Source organism: Rhinolophus ferrumequinum, chromosome 2 (genome assembly GCF_004115265.2).
Source record: "Rhinolophus ferrumequinum isolate MPI-CBG mRhiFer1 chromosome 2, mRhiFer1_v1.p, whole genome shotgun sequence".
Taxonomy (NCBI): domain Eukaryota; kingdom Metazoa; phylum Chordata; class Mammalia; order Chiroptera; family Rhinolophidae; genus Rhinolophus; species Rhinolophus ferrumequinum.
In genome coordinates this window covers 101,666,478-101,683,253 of record NC_046285.1, presented here as the reverse complement: position 1 = coordinate 101,683,253, position 16,776 = coordinate 101,666,478, and the positions used below count along the sequence as shown (strand labels likewise).

Sequence of the window (16,776 nt, the reverse complement as noted above, 5' to 3'; positions counted from 1 at the left end):
AACAAACTGTCCATTGACGAATGAACAGATAAACAAAATGTAGTATATTCATACACTGGACTATTATTCAGCCTTAAAAAAGGAAATTCTGACACATGCTACAACATGGATGAATCCTGAGGACATCACACTAAGTGAAATAAGCCAGTCACAAAAGGACAAATACTGTATGATTCCATTTATATGGGAAAAATGGAATGGAGACTTATTTTTTAATGGGTATAAGTTTTAGTTTTGCAAGATGAAGACAGTTTTGGAGACTGGTTGCACAACAATGTGAATGTACTTAACACTACTGAACTATACACTTAAAAATGTGTAACATGGTAAATTTTGTTATGTATATTTTACCACAATAAAAAAATAAAGTTGGCAAACTGAGCAACGTGAGACTATCTCCTTTCCCCTAATGGGCTTCCAGATGAGCTGGCAGCCAGGAGCAGGAATCTAGATGTAGCGTTCCTCTCCAGAAAATGGAATGATTTCTACAAGTTCTATTTGGTGCTATTTTACAATTGTGCTTTCTGAATAGCATCTTATTTCTGTTGTTCTCACTTTTTAAAAATTACTGTAAAACATTTTTTACTTATTTTCAGCATACTTATTTTTATGGTCTAACACATCCATTCTTTTTTTAACTATTTTTTTCAGTTACAGCTGCCATTCAATATTATTTTATATTAGTTTCCGCTGTACAGCATAGTGGTTAGACATAAATTATTGTACAGTGATCCCTGATTCATGAAGTACCCACCTGGCATTATACATAGTTGTTGCTAACACTTCCATTCTTTAATGTCTACAGATACTGACAAAGGGTGCCCTCAAGGAAACAGATGGCTCCTTCCTAACTGATCACCCAATACTGCCACCCACCAAAGGACTAGCTCTACTTAGGTATGAACATTTCCCAATCAGCTTTTAGTGTCCTACTTGGAAATGTAAGCAGAAGGCTAATCATCTCCAGACATTTGAGAATGTGTAAAATTAGAAATCAAAACAGTCAAAGAAACAAAGAAGGCAATGCAGAGTAAAAGAAAACTTCAAAAATACTATGACTAATATGCCCAGTGACAAAAATAAATATTTTGTCCAGGGACAATTTAAGAAGATAGAGAATAAGATGGTGTTTATGATAATTAAATATATGGAAAGAGAAAGGTAGGAAATCAAATGTAAGAAATCTCCCAAAAAGTAAAGAAAAAAACAATGAGAAGGAAAATAGGAGACAAAATAGAACAAAAAAATTGAGGGAAGAAATTTGTTAAATAAATGAGAAAAATTTCCAGATATTAAGAACTTGAGTTTCCAGCCTAGGTCCCCAATACAATGCATAGGATTCTATTAAATAAAACATGCCTTTAAAATTCTGACAGAAATCATTTGTAATCTAGAATTACAAACCCAGCCCAATTATATATAAAGAGCAAGCAATGGTAACCAAAACCATATTTCCAGGAAATAACATGAAAAAATTTTCTTCCCATGTGCTCTGTTCTTAGGAAATTACACCTGTTTTTGGAAGGATGGATGGGCTCCACCACTACCAATAACAAAAAATAGCAAATATTTACTGAGTGCTTATAGCATTCACAGGCCCTTTATATGTACTCTGTCATTTAATTTTTAAAACAACCCTTTGAGATGGGTAAGATTATTTTCCCCACACTTCAGACTGGAAACTCCAGCACAAAGACGTTAAAGTAACTTGCCCAAGGTCACATATCCAGTTGTCAGTCAGAATTTGAACCCAGGAAGGTGGGCTCCAGAGCCCATGCTCTCAGTCATTAAGCTACTGTGCTTGCCAAGGGAGAAAAGAGAAAACTTCAAAAGAGGAATATGTAGGATGAAGACATAACAAAAAGGGGAAGGAAATGTCCAGAAAAATGATAAAGGGAAGTCGCCAAATCACAAGTGAACCAACAAAACTGACAAGTACTGGATGTGCCTGAACACATCTGGAAAAGATTTTCCAGTTCTCTCAAAGTTTAAATTAAATGGTGATCAATGAGTACAGACAAAAACTAAGCAAACAAGCATAAATACAAATCAATTATTAACTTAAGGGAAAAAACAACTGTATAGCAAAAAAAAAAAACACAAAACCACACAATTATAGTTCTGGCTGGCTCATTTGAATAATGATAAGAGTGATAAATCATACAGTAATTCAACCAAAAAAGGAGAGATATAAGCACTGGAAGGATGGGAGGAGGTGAAGAGTGTGTGTATCACCTAAATGCACAGCAGGATTTCTGGAAAACAACAAAATGGTATCAACATTTTACTTAGAAATATAGAGGCAAAAAGCAAATATTTAAATGTTTTTGTCACTCCATATTCCATCCCAGGATCTCCCAACCTAAGTGATTTTTAAAAATTAGCACACATTATATTCACCCTTTGTGCCTTAAGTTCTATGGCTTCGGACAAATGCAAGAACTCATTAATTCCTAGACCCTCTCCCTAATGCAAGCATTTGAGAACTATACACAAACGATTGAGCGTGGCCATATTCTAGTGAAACTTATGTGCAGAAACTGAAATGTCTATTTCACATAATTTTCCTGTTACAAAATTATTATTCTTTGATTTTTTCTAGCTGTTTAAGAATCATTCTTAGCTTGTGAGCCATACAAAACAGGTGGCAAGCTGGATTTGGCCCATGAGCTGTAGTTTGCCAATTCCTGTCCTAAAGCAAAGAGACTGGTGGCGAGTCCAGAAGCTACAGATGGGAGACTTCTGTCAATGAGGTTCCAAACAGCCCATATTACCCACAAAAGAGTTAGCACATGGACAGCTGCTTCACCCAGCCAGCCAGCTAACAGTGTGTGTCTCTTAAGGCTGTTTTGACCCTCATCTTTGCTCCCTTTCTTCCTCACCTCAATCTTGAAGAGCCAGACATAAGGCATAAGGGAAAGGAGAACGAATTCAAGGGTCGACACAGGAAAAGAACAGCTCGCTCCTTTTCCCCACCACAGGTTTCTAGGCCTGAATGTGGCCCAATCTAGCAACGGCTGGCAGGGGAGAGGGACGATGACAAATAAATAAAAGATTTTAAAATAGATAATGTCAGACTTTACAATACTTAAGGCTAATTGAGAAGCACTAAATCTGCCCCGATTCACCGAGGTCTGGGGAAGAACTAGCAAATAATGTTTAAAGCCAGTAGTAAGAAAGAATAAAGTTACTCTATATTAAAACTACTAAATGCTGTATCATTCAACAAACCACTTACGTAACCAAAGGACCTTTTATTCAGAGTATGTAAAGAACGCTTAGAAATCAATAGATTCCTTCAAAACAAACAGAAAAATGGGCAAAGGGTACGCATATTTTTTACAAACACCAAAAAAACAAAAAAGTGAAACGTGAAAAACTTTCAACTTCACAAGCAGTCAGGGAAATGCAAAATAAACCGATACCACACTCATCAGGAAAAACGACAAACTCCGACAATACCAGGTGTTAGTAAGAAAGTGGCTGAATGAATGGAAGTCGCAGGGCAATGCACCATTTCAAAAGTAATGGTATTGCCATTTGGATGTTAAATTTAAAGATACTGGAGTAGCCATTCTTTGGCAAGAGTTAACACCCTCAAGAGGAGGTACATTTTTGCATAAGACCGCTAACTTTTTTAGGATAGTCAGGTAGGAAAGCCACGCCCACATTTTCAGACGTGCAATTTTAATTCATATTGTGTGACCGCTCCTTACTCGTAGATTCAAGAAATGAGGAAGGATTTCCAAGAACCCAAAACAAATGCGACGAAGAGGCTAGAGGGGAAACAGGAGAGCTCGGTGACCTAGTGATTCAGGCCCCAGGGCTTAACTAGAGGGAAGCGGCAGGAATTTAAACGAATGAGGGAGACTCGTCCGGGCTCGCTTCACCCTGTCCCGCTGCCAGGAGGTCAAGGCCGCCGGCATTTCTGGCTGTAGACTGCCCTCCGTCCCCCTGTCCGGAGCACCCTGCGGACCCGCAAGCCGAGAAGGGTCCGGGGCCCAGCGGTCCGAGAGGCTGTCCAGGCGGCCGCCGAGGCCTCACCCTCACCCTCGGACGACAGCGGCGAGACAGCCAGAAGGGAATCGGGAGGAGGGGCACCGGCCCCGGCACGCCCAAAAGACGCGGAGGCAAAACAGAAACCTAACGCGGAAGAAACGAAACTCAGCCCGGCCCGCACAGCCCGGCCTGGCCCTGCCCGCCGCCGAGCCGCTCTGCCAACCCGAGCGAGATGGCTGCCACTTCCCACGACCCCACCGTAGCCGCCGGGCCGGCGAGTCGCCACCTCCCACTGCCGGCCCTCCCCTCGCTTGCCCGCCTGCCCGCCCTCCTGGGACACGGCCCGCTCCACCCCTCGCGGCTGCTCACCGCGCTGAGGCGGATCCCGCTGGGTTCCTGCGCCGCCATCTTGAGCGAGCTACAAAGCCAGGACCGGCCTCCGCCGCAACCCGACTGGGAGGCGAAGGAACGATTGTGGATCCTGACGATTGTGGATCCTGCTGTGTCCCGCCCACTTCCGGGGCGGGACAGCGGGCCGCGAGGCTGCCCCGCCCACCCACTTCCGCCTCCACGCGCCGTCGGATTGGGTGTGTGGGAAAGGCAAATTGCCTGGCGGGTTAAGGCTGGCTGAGCGGGAGAGCTAGGCTGGGAGCGGCGGGGCTCGGCGGGGGAAGGGCGCATGCGTGAGGCGCGGCAGCATAGTGGTCACTGCATTACCTGGAGGGTCCCAAGTTTGAACCCTGGCGCGCTGTGCGCTGGAGGCTCAGAAAGTTGCACTCTAGGTGCTTCATCTGACCGGACGTAAATTGCACTAAGAAAAGCCATCTGATGCCTACCAATGTCAACGTGATTTGAAAATTTATTAACGAAATACACTTTTTGGATTTACCCTGACAATTACTAGCCTGATAGAGTCCTTTGCCACATGCACATTTATTAAGTCCTTTCGTTCGAGCACACTTATTTGTTACCGACTTTGAGCGGGCCGTTGGGCTAAGTGAGTAGGCTTATAGAAATGAGTCAGTCAAGGGCTGTCAAACACTGCAGGTAAAGAAAGGATTGAAAGGATTTTTTAAAAATATCCATTGCGTTTTTATGATTGTAAGAGTGATATTTTCTTTGTGAAAATTCAAATAATACAGAAGTAGAAACTATAAAATTTATCCCCAATTCCTTCACCAGAACAAGTAAACAATTTGGTGTACATTACTCCAGACTTACTATATATTACATAAATACTATTTACAATGTGGGATTAGACTTTACAGAGTCTTCTGCAACTTGCGTTTTCATTTTACCTAGTTATTTCAACTTGAAATTTGTAAGTGCTCATTCTTAAATTAATGAAAAAATAAATGATTGAGGAAATGTTAAAAAAAAAAAACCTGTTGTCACCACTGACCATAGAGTAAATGACATAATGTGAATCACATAAGAGTGCTAGTTAATTTCATTTGAAATGGTCTGTATTTGGTAATTTCTCGGGTTTCCTCCAGCTTTAAGACTGTACTGTTACATGCAAGTCTCTTTCATCAACTACTTATTGAGCATCTCTTGGTGACAGGCAAAGTGAGGGTGCTAAGGATTAGTGGTGAGCAAAATAGAGAAATTCTGCTCTTGTGGAATTTTTGATATCAAGGTTGTTTATTAAATAAATTATGGCTCATTTGTGAGTTGTGAAATCAATTTGGAAAGTCTTGACCAGCACTTTGTAAAAAAACAAAGTAGGATTTTAATTTAATAGTATAGTGCAGTGTCTAGGCCTAAATCCAACTTATTTTATTAACTATGTGATGTTCAGCAAGTTACTTTGCTTTTGAGATGAGATTAGCCTGGATTATCCAGGTGGCCCTAGATGCAATCACAAGTGTCTTTGCATGACAGAGGCAGAAGGAGATTTGGTCACAGAACACTATTTAACCATATTTAACCGCTGAAGGAGAAAGACTTGCCTAGGAGACAGGTACTATGCTACTGGCTTTTTGATTATGGAGAAGGAGCCATGAGCGAAGGAGCCAAGAAGCTGGAAAAGGAAAGAAAACTCCACTCTAGGACCCGTAGAGTTTACAATGTGAGCAAGACCCTGCAGACACCTTGGTTTTCAGCCCATTGAAACTCATTTTAGACCTCTGGCCTCCAGAACTAGAAGAGAATACATTACTGTAGTTTTAAGCCACTAAGTTTGTGGTCATTTAGTAGAGCAGGAATAGACAATAGTCTAGTCATGTACAAGTAAATACTTACCTGTACATACAAATTATTGCCCCCCCAACCCCTCGCTTTTTAACAATTGTGCATACAGTGGATTTCTACATTCTCAAGACTTACTCATATGGATGAAATGTGAGGCAAACACATACAGGCTAAACTTGTAGTAGGTTGGTGTCATGCAGGGTCTCTGGTCCCACTCCCTGCACAAGAACGCAGGATATGGTGAGGCCAAAAAGGAACAACAACGGAGCCATGGATAAGGGAGTCCTACCACTATATTCTCGATGGTGGCTGGTCGAGACACAGAAACAAACATCCGCCAGTGCCCCAACGAGGAGTCTTCCTGCACCCCAGTCTCGCTGGCGGCCTGGTGAGACACCGGAAGTATGATCAACATGATCTGCAATCCACAATCCGCTTGCTAACTGCACTTGCTAGCCACAATCCGCCGTCTGCTTCTTTACCTACCTACCTACCTACCTACCTACCTACCAACCAACCTAGCGTAGCTCCGGCATTTATAGTAGTGGCTAATGGCTAACCGGTAACAGCTGATGGCCATCTGATTACAGCTGATGGCCATCTAATAACTGAGCCGAGAGCCTGGAAACTGCTCTCTGGGACTCTGTCCCCACAGTTAGAATAAAAGGGGCTTTTTCAGGAAGGAAAGTGTTCCAGCACACCCCTCTGCTGTTTCTGTCACACACACTAAGCTTACTTGGAAATATTTATTTTAAAAAATGTCAAAGCTGGGGTGGCCGGGTGGCTCAGTTGGTTAGAACGCGAGCTCTTAACAAGGTCGCCGGCTCAATTCCCACATGGGCCAGTGAGCTGCATCTTCCACAACCAGATTGAAGACAATAACCTGAGCTGAGCTGCCACTGACCTGCCGGTGGGGCGACTTGACTTGGAGATGATGTGTCCTGGAAAAAACACACTGTTACCCAATAAAATATGTATGTATTTTTAAAAATGTCAAAGCTGAGTTTGATGTGATTTTTCATGATTAAAAGCTATATTTTTGGGGGAGTGCTGTAGACTGAATGTTTGTTCCCCACCCCCACCCCCAAATTTGTATGTTGAAATCCTAATCCACAATGTGACAGCATTAGGAGGTGGGGCCTTTGGGAGCTGATTAGGTCATAAGGGTGGGTCCCTCATGAACAGGATTAGTGTCCTTACAAAAGAGACGGTGCTGAGGCCCCTCAACACTTCTGCCATGTGAGGACACAACAGGAAGAACCAGGAAGGTGCTTTGATCTTGGACTTTTCTAGCTTCCAGAACTGTGAGAAATGAATGTTTGTTGTTTAAGCCACCCAGTCTATAGTATTTTCATTATAGCAGCCTGAACTAAGACAGGAAAGAGAAACTTTTTAATTCTTTATAAGGGTTAGAATATTAGTCAGATAAAATAAAATCTCCAACTGATCTAAATCAAAAAAATGTGAAATGTTACCAAACTCAAGGGGTTCCCTTGGGGTGTTCTATTCAAGAACAAGACAGGGTTGTTGATAGGTAGTTTTATTTACTTGCAGCAAGTAAAGGAGACAGAGGATTCACATCGAAAGCTCCGTCTCCCCAAAGAGAGGTTTAGACATTGCTTATATACACTAACTATTTGGTTAATTACATGTTGATTTTTCTTTTCTTTTTCTTTTTCTTTTTTTTGTAGTTGGCTAAACTTAACAGTTTGGGTTCAGGTCAAGCTCATCCAGTTACAGCTACTTCTGCAAAATACTGTACTGCATTTTAACATTTAGCATGATTAGCATTCAGAAAGATTAGTAAGAATTGTCCAGACCTTGAGACACTTGTGCTATCTAACAAAATCTGACTGCTTTCTTTTTTTAATATTTTTTCTGACTGCTTTCATAAACCTGTACAATTATGCATCTTCTCTTACATTGAACATGGTATCTGGGAGATCCTTCTATATCCATACATAAAGAGCTTCTTCCCATTCTTTGGCAGCTTCATAATGTTCCATTACATTGATGTATTGTAATTTACTTAGTCTCCGACTGGTGGACACAACTTGTCTCCAACTTTTGCTATTATCAACAACACTACTATGAATAACTTGTGCATAAGCCATTTTGCACATATGTATGTATATCAGATAAATTCCTCGAAGTAGGATTGTTGGGTCAAAAGATACAGAAGTGGCCAGGGAGCATCCTTCTAGTTGTTAGATGGGATGCCGCCCAATTCATAAATCACTTAATAAAGCCAATTAGATCTCCAAACTAAAAAGAAATTGTCCTATTTCCTCCACAGCTTGTACCAATTTATATACAGTAGTACCTCGGTACCAATTTATATTTATATACAGGAGTACCTCGGTTTTTGAACATCTCCGTTGACGAATATTTCAGTTTACGAATGCCATAAACCTGGAAGTAAATGCTTGTTTTCGAACACACCTTGGAAGTCGAACACGTCATGCGGCTTCCGCTGAGTACAAGATCCTGAGGCCTAGATGTCGGCTGTTTTCGAACATTTCAGAACTCAGTCTTCCGTAACGGATTACGTTAGAAAACCGAGGTACCACTGTATACCTCTCCTGTAGCAATGTAGCAGGGATTGTGTTTTCTCCTTTTACTGGTATCTGCTGAAATGGTCAGTGAACAATATTATAGAGGAATTTTCATTTTTTTCTCATATTGTAAGGTTGGGCATCTTTTTATATGTGTACAAGCCAGTCATTGTGTGTGTGTGAACTCCCCATACATATCTTTTGTCTGTTTATCTATTCTTTTTCTTTTGCTAGGAGTTAAGTATTAGAGAAATTAACCCTTGGTAATATGAATCTCAAATATTTTCCTCAGTTTTCCATTTGTCTTTTACTTTGCTTATGATGATTTTCATTATGCAGAATTTTTAAAAGAAAACTTATATGGACAAAGTTATAGAACTTTCTCTTATGGCTTCTGGAACTTATGTCCATCCAAGAAAGATCATCTTCATTCTTGGCTTATATAAATATCTTCTCTTGATTTTGTTTGGTATTTTCATAGTTTCTTCATGGCTTGAATCTTTGATCACTATGGAATTTATTTTGGTGAAAGTATGAGATATAAATCCAACTTTTCTCCCTTTTGGTTACTTACTTATCCCAATATCATTCACTGACTAAGCCACTTTTCCTCCCCCCTATGGATTTGAAGTGCTGCTTTTATCACATCAATAAACTGTTCTATGCTTTTCTGTCCACTGATGGACTTTCTGTTTTGTTCTATTGATCTCCTGTCCATTCTCACACTGGTACCGATTATTTCAGCTTTATAATATGTTTAAAGATCTGCTCAGGTTAGTTCTCTTCATTATTCTTCTTTCAGACAATTTCTGGCTATTTTTGCCTGATTTTTTTTTTTTTTTGTAAATTTTATTATGAATTTATCCGGTTCAAAAAAATTGCCAAGAGTTGTTTTTTGGGGGGATTGAATTAAATTTGTAGGTTAACTTAGAATTTACAACTTATAAAGTTGAATCTTCTTCCTCTTCAAGACCGAATAAACATTTCCTTTAGTTTCATGTCTTTACTCCTTTGATAGTATTTTCTTCAAGGAGCTCATTAAAGGACTTTTCTTCATATTTTATTATTGTTATTGTAAATGGGATTTTCTCCCTGGGCTGTCCAGGGGGTGTCCCTGGGGCCACCCTATGGGGTGTCCAGGGCAATCTGGGAGGGGCTATTTATATATAGAAAAAGATATTGATGTCAAAAACTATATTGATGTGTACACATTAACTTTTTATTGAATTAGATTGCCTTGCATATGCTTCAGTTGGCCACAAGCTCCACCCCTCCCAATCATATTGAACAACTTGTCTGTTTTCTAAGGACTTTAGATTGTTATTCTGGCTTAGATTCAGAACAAAGAGAAATAATCGGAAGGGAAACACGTGGAACACCATACAATAAATGCTTGTTAGTTCACATAGTATCTTTACTATCACACTAAGACCCGTCTAAGCAGGGTAACGCACAGTCAAGTGCTCACTCTCTGTACAGTGGAGTGTTCAGCTGTCAAAGGTCCAGTAAGAATTAAGGACGACCCCAGTGAAGACACAATGGGCTGACCTCACAGATGCTTCAGGTGGGTTGGGCTGGCTATGTCATCAGGCAGCTCTGGGATCATCAGGGAGGAGTGCGGAAGACAAGCCAAAGGGGGCATCCTTATGTGCCAAAAGAGGGTGGTCAGTGAAATAGCATGTGTCTTGCCAAGGTAACTATTACAGTGACAGAAAGTCCATGTTTGGGGCAGAAAACCCACTCTTCCCTGAGCACCCACCTGTCTAATCCTCCAAAGTAATTCATTCAAAATTTGGTTTACTACCCTTTCTTCTTTCTTCCAGCATCACCTTGGGCAGAGAAATCAACCTTCACGTTCATTTAGTTATTTACTGGCTGCCTGTATATGGCAGACACCAAAGGAACTGGAAATATAGGCTTGTTCTCCTTTAAAACACGCTCACCGCACCTCGAGAGCTCGGAGCCACGCCTTGTGCTGTTACTCAGACTCACTGATTCTGCCAGAAGTCAGGTGGATGGGGTAGTCTCAGAAAGTCTTCCATGCATTACCCAGCAGCAGCACCATCCTGAGGTTTTCCTGTTTAACTTTCTCAGCACTGGGCTTGAGAATGTAGGGCCCTAGAGAGAGACAGACCTAGGTTTCGGTTCTTGGTTCTGCTGGCTTTGTGAAACAGGCTAATAGTCCTTACCTCCTAATGGGGTGGTAAGAAAGAAATCATGCACGTGACACATTTAGCATCATGCCTGGAAAGCACTCCAGTGGTAGGGATCATTTCATGCCCACACACGGGCTACACTACCCCAACCTCCGGCCCCGTAGTGCTCTGTGTAGACACCAGTCTGTTGCTATGGCCACCCTTGGTAAGCCCCACCTCTCCTGACATACTGCTTACCCTCAGTGCAGTGGCCCTTTGGTCCTTGGGCTGGACACATGGCGCTAAGTCCCTCTGGGAGGAGCTGAATCAGAGCAGCATGGGAAAGATGTTAGGAAAATTTGCCTTCATTGGCTGATGGTAGCTTTTGGCTGTTAGCTTTTTGTTCCCTCACATGAGAGACTGCATGTGAGGTGATGGTTAGCTTTGGGTTCAGAAAATTCTCTCTCGTCTCATTCCTGGCAGGGGAGATATGAGGTGATGAAGAGTCTTTTTGTCTGTTTTGCCTGCATCAGCAGATGATGTAGAGAAGTATCAGAATGATGTGACAGGCATGTTGCCAGGCTTTGGAAGACCTTGGGCCAATTGTCCCAGGTGAGAACAGTACGTATTGTTTGTCCAAGTAAACTGGTCCTTTAGCTGGATAAGCAATAGTTTTATCACAGTAACTGGCGCACCCTCCTGGAACTGGCTATTTCCTCAAGGGGAAGCAGGAACAAGGAGCTTGGCTCTAAGGTACATCTGAAAAAATACGTAAGACAGACCACAGTTGGCAGTGTAAATTTCATCATTTGTCATTGGCGATTCTTCATCATTATAACATTTTGCAAACTTGTATGCAACATGCAGTTTACCACATCAGGAGACACCCTGACTTCCAGCCGCCAACCTGGTGAGGTCTGGCTGGTTCCCAAACTCTCCAGTGTTGTTTCCCATGGTTAACCTTTTTGAGAACTTCCGTGTTACCCCGAAAATAAGACCTCGCCGGACAATCAGCTCTAATGCATCTTTTGGAGCAAAAATTAATATAAGACCGGGTCTTATAGTAAAATAAGAACAAGTCTTATATTAATTTTTGCTCCAAAAGATGCATTAGAGCTCACTGTTCCGCGAAGTCTTGTTTTCGGGGAAACACGATTATTAACATTTTAGAAACTTATGTACAACCTGTAGCTTGCAGCATCAGGAGACACCCTAACTTCCAGTAACAACAGCAGCAGCATTCTTGAGAACTTGCTAGCATTTTGAAATCTTGTATGCAGCTTGCAGCCTGCAACATCAGGAGATGCCCTAACTTCCAGCAACGACGACAACAGCAGCAGCATTCTTGGGAATTTATTAACATTTTGGAAACTGTATGCAACTTGCAGCTTGCAGCATCAAGATGCCTCAGTTTTCCAGCTGTGGACCTGGTAAGGTTTTGTTCCTGAACTTCCCAGTGTCATTTCCCAGTTTGGTGAGCTTTTGGCATTTACTGTAATAGTTGCTATCCTATAAATTTTATTACTGCTTCTAGATACTCTATTGATGTTGTTATTTAGCCAAGTGATTTTTGATCAACAGTAAACATATGTTGGGATCTCTTAAACTTATATATATGTATACTCCTTTGATATGACATTGTTATCAATATATATAGTTTAGTCTTAACTGCCTTTGTCATTAGCACATTCTATTAATTGCCTGTCTTTTGCTATTGCATATTGCTAAATAAATTGATTAGATATTGCTAAATAAATTAATTAGCCCCACTCTAGCATGTCCTCCTCTTTCTTTTCCCCGCTTGTCATTACAAGCAGTCATCTCCAAAGTGGGGTGCACACAGGCCTCTGTTGTGAAAAAGAAAATATCAGAACTGCTAATTCTGTTTTTCCTCATACTTTAAAAATCTCCATTTCCTCTTTTATAAACTACACAATGTATGTTGGTACTCAGGTAAATTAACATAACACACAGGCTTATGGATATCGGGGGAGGCACATGTTTCATTTTTACTGATGGGTGTGTGATCGAAACTGTTTATATAGATCTCAGAGAGGGCAGAGATGGTTAGCTGCTGCAACCTTAAGAGGAGTTACCACCAATATTCCCTTTTCTCAGATGACAAAACTGAGGCACGAAGTATTTGCCCAGGCTAGTACATGGGGAAGCTGAGTGTCAATCCCAAGCAAGGTGACTTCAGAGCTTGTATCACCTACTGTGGGGCACACTGACAAAAGATTTAATGCGTATCACAAGATGGCTTCTTGAGTGTTCTGACAGAAAGACGCGCTGTTGACTCCCTGTCCTTTAAGAGTTCTATTTAATAAATAAGGATTAAATTACACGTGGTATTATCAGAGACCAATAAGTTGCTTTAGATATTGGGGAGAAAAAAACTGAACAGCGGGGCCGGCCCAGTGGCTCAGGCGGTTAGAGCTCCATGCTCCTAACTCCGAAGGCTGCCGGTTCAATTCCCACATGGGCCAGTGGGCTCTCAACCACAAGGTTGCCGGTTCAATTCCTCGAGTCCCGCAAGGGATGGTGGGCTCCACCCCCTGCAACTAAGATTGAACACGGCACCTTGAGCTGAGCTGCCGCTGAGCTCCCAGATGGCTCAGTTGGTTGGAGCGTGTCCTGTCAACCACAAGGTTGCCGGTTCGACTCCCGCAAGGGATGGTGGGCTGCGCCCCCTGCAACTAGCAATGGCAACTGGACCTGGAGCTGAGCTGCGCCCTCCACAACTAAGACTGAAAGGACAACAGCTTGACTTGGGGGAAGTCCTGGAAGTACACACTGTTCCCCAATAAAGTCCTGTTCCCCTCCCCCAATAAAAAACAACTGAACAGCGAAATTAGTAAATCTAAGTATAGATGTAAGAGCCACCTTTCATGGCACAATGCTACTGCTAGAAATAAACTACTAGTTCGCTGTAGATTTTGATGAACATATACACCCATCTTGACGTTAACTATTAACGAGCACCTGGTTTATCACCTCACAACCTGAATTATAGGATTTATAATTCTATACTTCAATATTAAAACTTGAGTGACCAAACTTGCAAATGTTTTTAAAGATATCCCCTACATACAAAAACATGAACATAACTTCCATGTAATTTTAAACACATTATTTGTATGAATAATCACATATCTAGCGGTGACTTTCGATTCTCATTTTCAGCCCTTATTTAGGGAACCGAGAGGTTCTTTCCTCCCCAGATCCTATACTGGGGCTCATGACACAAACTGCTTCTGCACTGCATGCACACCAGTAAGCAGCAGGGTGTTAGGAGAAACTAACTGATAATGTTAGCCAAATTGCAAGACACCCTGACCCACAGGGTGACATGAGAGCACTCATTAGGGCAGTGGGTATCATCTGGCCAGGAAAGGGATTTCATGTAATGCTCCGGGGACTGAAAAGGGGACATGAGCTAGGCAGGTCTGGAAGGCAAGCCCCAGCAGAGGAGGGGCGCCCAGCCAGGATTCTAAATAGGGGAGCTGGCATGAGACATAAAGGCTCAGAAAGAGTGGGATGACATGCGGCCAGGCTAGAGAAGTCTATGCCTAGAAAGGGATTACTTTAATGAACAGTGATGTCTACAAAGTGGAAAATAGATCTCAGAAAGGAGAGAGGAAAAGGGAAGAGGTCCCAAGCCTGAGTTTCCCAGACGGTCTTTTCAGGCATGAAAGCCTCCGTGACTACGTTGACTGATTTATGTTACGTGGAAAGTGCTGGCAAGGTACATCCTGAGTGGTACATAACTAAGGTTACAGCTGTCAGAGTTTTGAAAACTAGGTATTTCTTACACAGCTGAACAGTGCAAACACGTGATTGTAATGGACACGAGTTAAACATGCTGAGAAATCTTCCTAAAGCGCTCAGCACTGCTGAACAGCCAATCATAACGGGCGATTACTCTTCAGAAAATAATATATTTTAGTCTTAAAATGTAGTCCCAAAACAATCACTTTAAAAGGTGTATGTGTGAAAGGTTAAAAATAGTATTTGACAAGTTAAAAGTTTTAGAAAAATATACTGAGACAGACCATGTATCTGCATTCAACAAAGAAAATAACTCTTCATTTTCTTCATAGTTTTACTTCACATTACAAACTTTGTGCTACCGTTAGATGATATATTAACTTTATTTTCTTTACATAAATTGAGGAAGAAACATACAATCAGGTCCAAATATATTACAAGGCATTTAGGGAGGTGTGTTTTGTTGCCCAACAGAAAGTTATCTGAAATCTACTTTCAAAATTGAAATAGACTTGTTTTCAAAAGCACTATCCTCGCTTCCTTCTTGTTTGGAATATACCCCAGTTTCTGCTGAAGTATCAGTGAATGGATTAAATAAATTGTCTTAAACGGTTAACATTCCAGATGTTCCAAAAAGTCATATTCAACACATTCCTCTAGTTGTTTCAAGACCCTGGAGCTATCTGTGACAGGAAACTCTAAGAATGGAGGGCCTTGGGTGTCAGCAGGCAGTGTATTTTGGGTTTTAAAAGCACAGTTTAGAGTCTTAAAGAATGGCATCAATTGCCTAATGCTGGAAACAGAATGTTGGCGCAGAAGAGGGAATTCGCTCTTCAGGGTGACCTCATCGAAGCCAATTTCCTGCAAAAAAAGAAAAAACCCCATTAAAAATGATAATGGCTTTGCTAAGGGTTAGGAGACGCAAGTGAGTTCGCGCAGGTGGCAAATCCTCAGGTGGGTTCTTTATGCAAATTCATGATCAGCACTAATAACGGCATAAACTCAATTGCTAGGTCTTCAACTGACATTTTCTACCAGGGTTTCACCCAAAGCCCACCCCTGCTGGGGGGCCCTGCCATTCCTCCAACAGGCCCTTGCTCGAAGTATTAGGTGGGTGCCAAAGTAATGTGGTTTTTGCAATTACTTTCAACGTTTTAAACCGCACTTACTTTTGCACCGACCTAGTAATAAAGTACTTCTGCGTGACTGTTATCCAGGATTGTGTTCACCTCTTAGCAACTGGGATGGATGAGAAGGGGACACGTAAATGAGAAAATAAAGGTGGACTTTATGATCATCTCGAAGTTTGAACGCTCAGATAAGGGAGATTTTGAAAATTCAAAGTCATTAAAATCAAGGGGCATATTAAAATACTTTACTTACTGCTTAGCCTTTCTCCCCTCTTCCACGAATATAAATTTTAAAAAGAAAAACACTTACCCCGTATTTTAATTTTAGGAGGTCTAGAATCCTCACAGTGTGGGGTTTGCATTCTTGATGATTTTCCTCTAGGTCTGATAGGAAGGCAGGCCCCTCTGTGTCCACTTCTGGCACAAATGCCCACCTATAACTGGAGGAAGAAAACCCAAGGTCACACACGCTGGCTCAGAGCCCACTTAAAAAAGATGGTTACAGTTTTATTGAGTTTTATTCACACGCCATATAATTCACCTGTTTAAAGCGTACAATTCAATGGCTTTTAGTACATTCGCAGAATCGTGCACTTGTTACAGCGATGCATCTACACTGACACGTCATCATCACCCAGAGTCCACAGTTTACCTCAGGGTTCACTCTTGCTTGGTGTTGCACATTCCCTGGGTTTGGACTGATTTACAATGACACGTACCATCACGATAGTATTATATAGTGTAGTCTGTAGTCTCGCTGCCCTAAATGTCCTCTGTGCCCTGCCTCCCTGCACCCCAACCCCTGGCAACCACTGATCTTTTTACTGTCTTCATAGTTTTGCCTTTTCCAGAATGTCCGAGTTGGAATCAGACAGTATACAGCCACTTCAGATTGGCTTCTTTCATTTAGTAATATGCATTTAAGGAGAACCTTTTTTATTTTTTTAAAAAACTTTTATTTATTTACGTATGTTTTCCCAGGACCCATCAGCTCCA

The 16,776-nt window shown here is 41.6% G+C and overlaps 2 protein-coding genes across 2 annotated transcripts in view; both read right to left on the bottom strand.

Annotated features, from left to right (window-relative positions):
• The window catches only part of MORC3 (MORC family CW-type zinc finger 3), a 39,568-nt gene extending 34,974 nt beyond the window's left edge, over positions 1-4,594 (bottom strand). Inside the window, exon 1 of the mRNA XM_033127910.1 lies at positions 4,369-4,594. Within this exon, the coding sequence (XP_032983801.1) occupies positions 4,369-4,407 (39 nt within the window). The 5' untranslated portion in view covers positions 4,408-4,594. The remainder of the gene's footprint in view (positions 1-4,368) is intronic.
• A 10,394-nt stretch (positions 4,595-14,988) lies between these two features.
• The window catches only part of DOP1B (DOP1 leucine zipper like protein B), a 96,376-nt gene continuing 94,588 nt past the window's right edge, over positions 14,989-16,776 (bottom strand). Inside the window, 2 exon segments of the mRNA XM_033125078.1 lie at positions 14,989-15,511; positions 16,091-16,220. Coding sequence (XP_032980969.1) covers positions 15,263-15,511; positions 16,091-16,220 — 379 coding nt within the window. The 3' untranslated portion in view covers positions 14,989-15,262.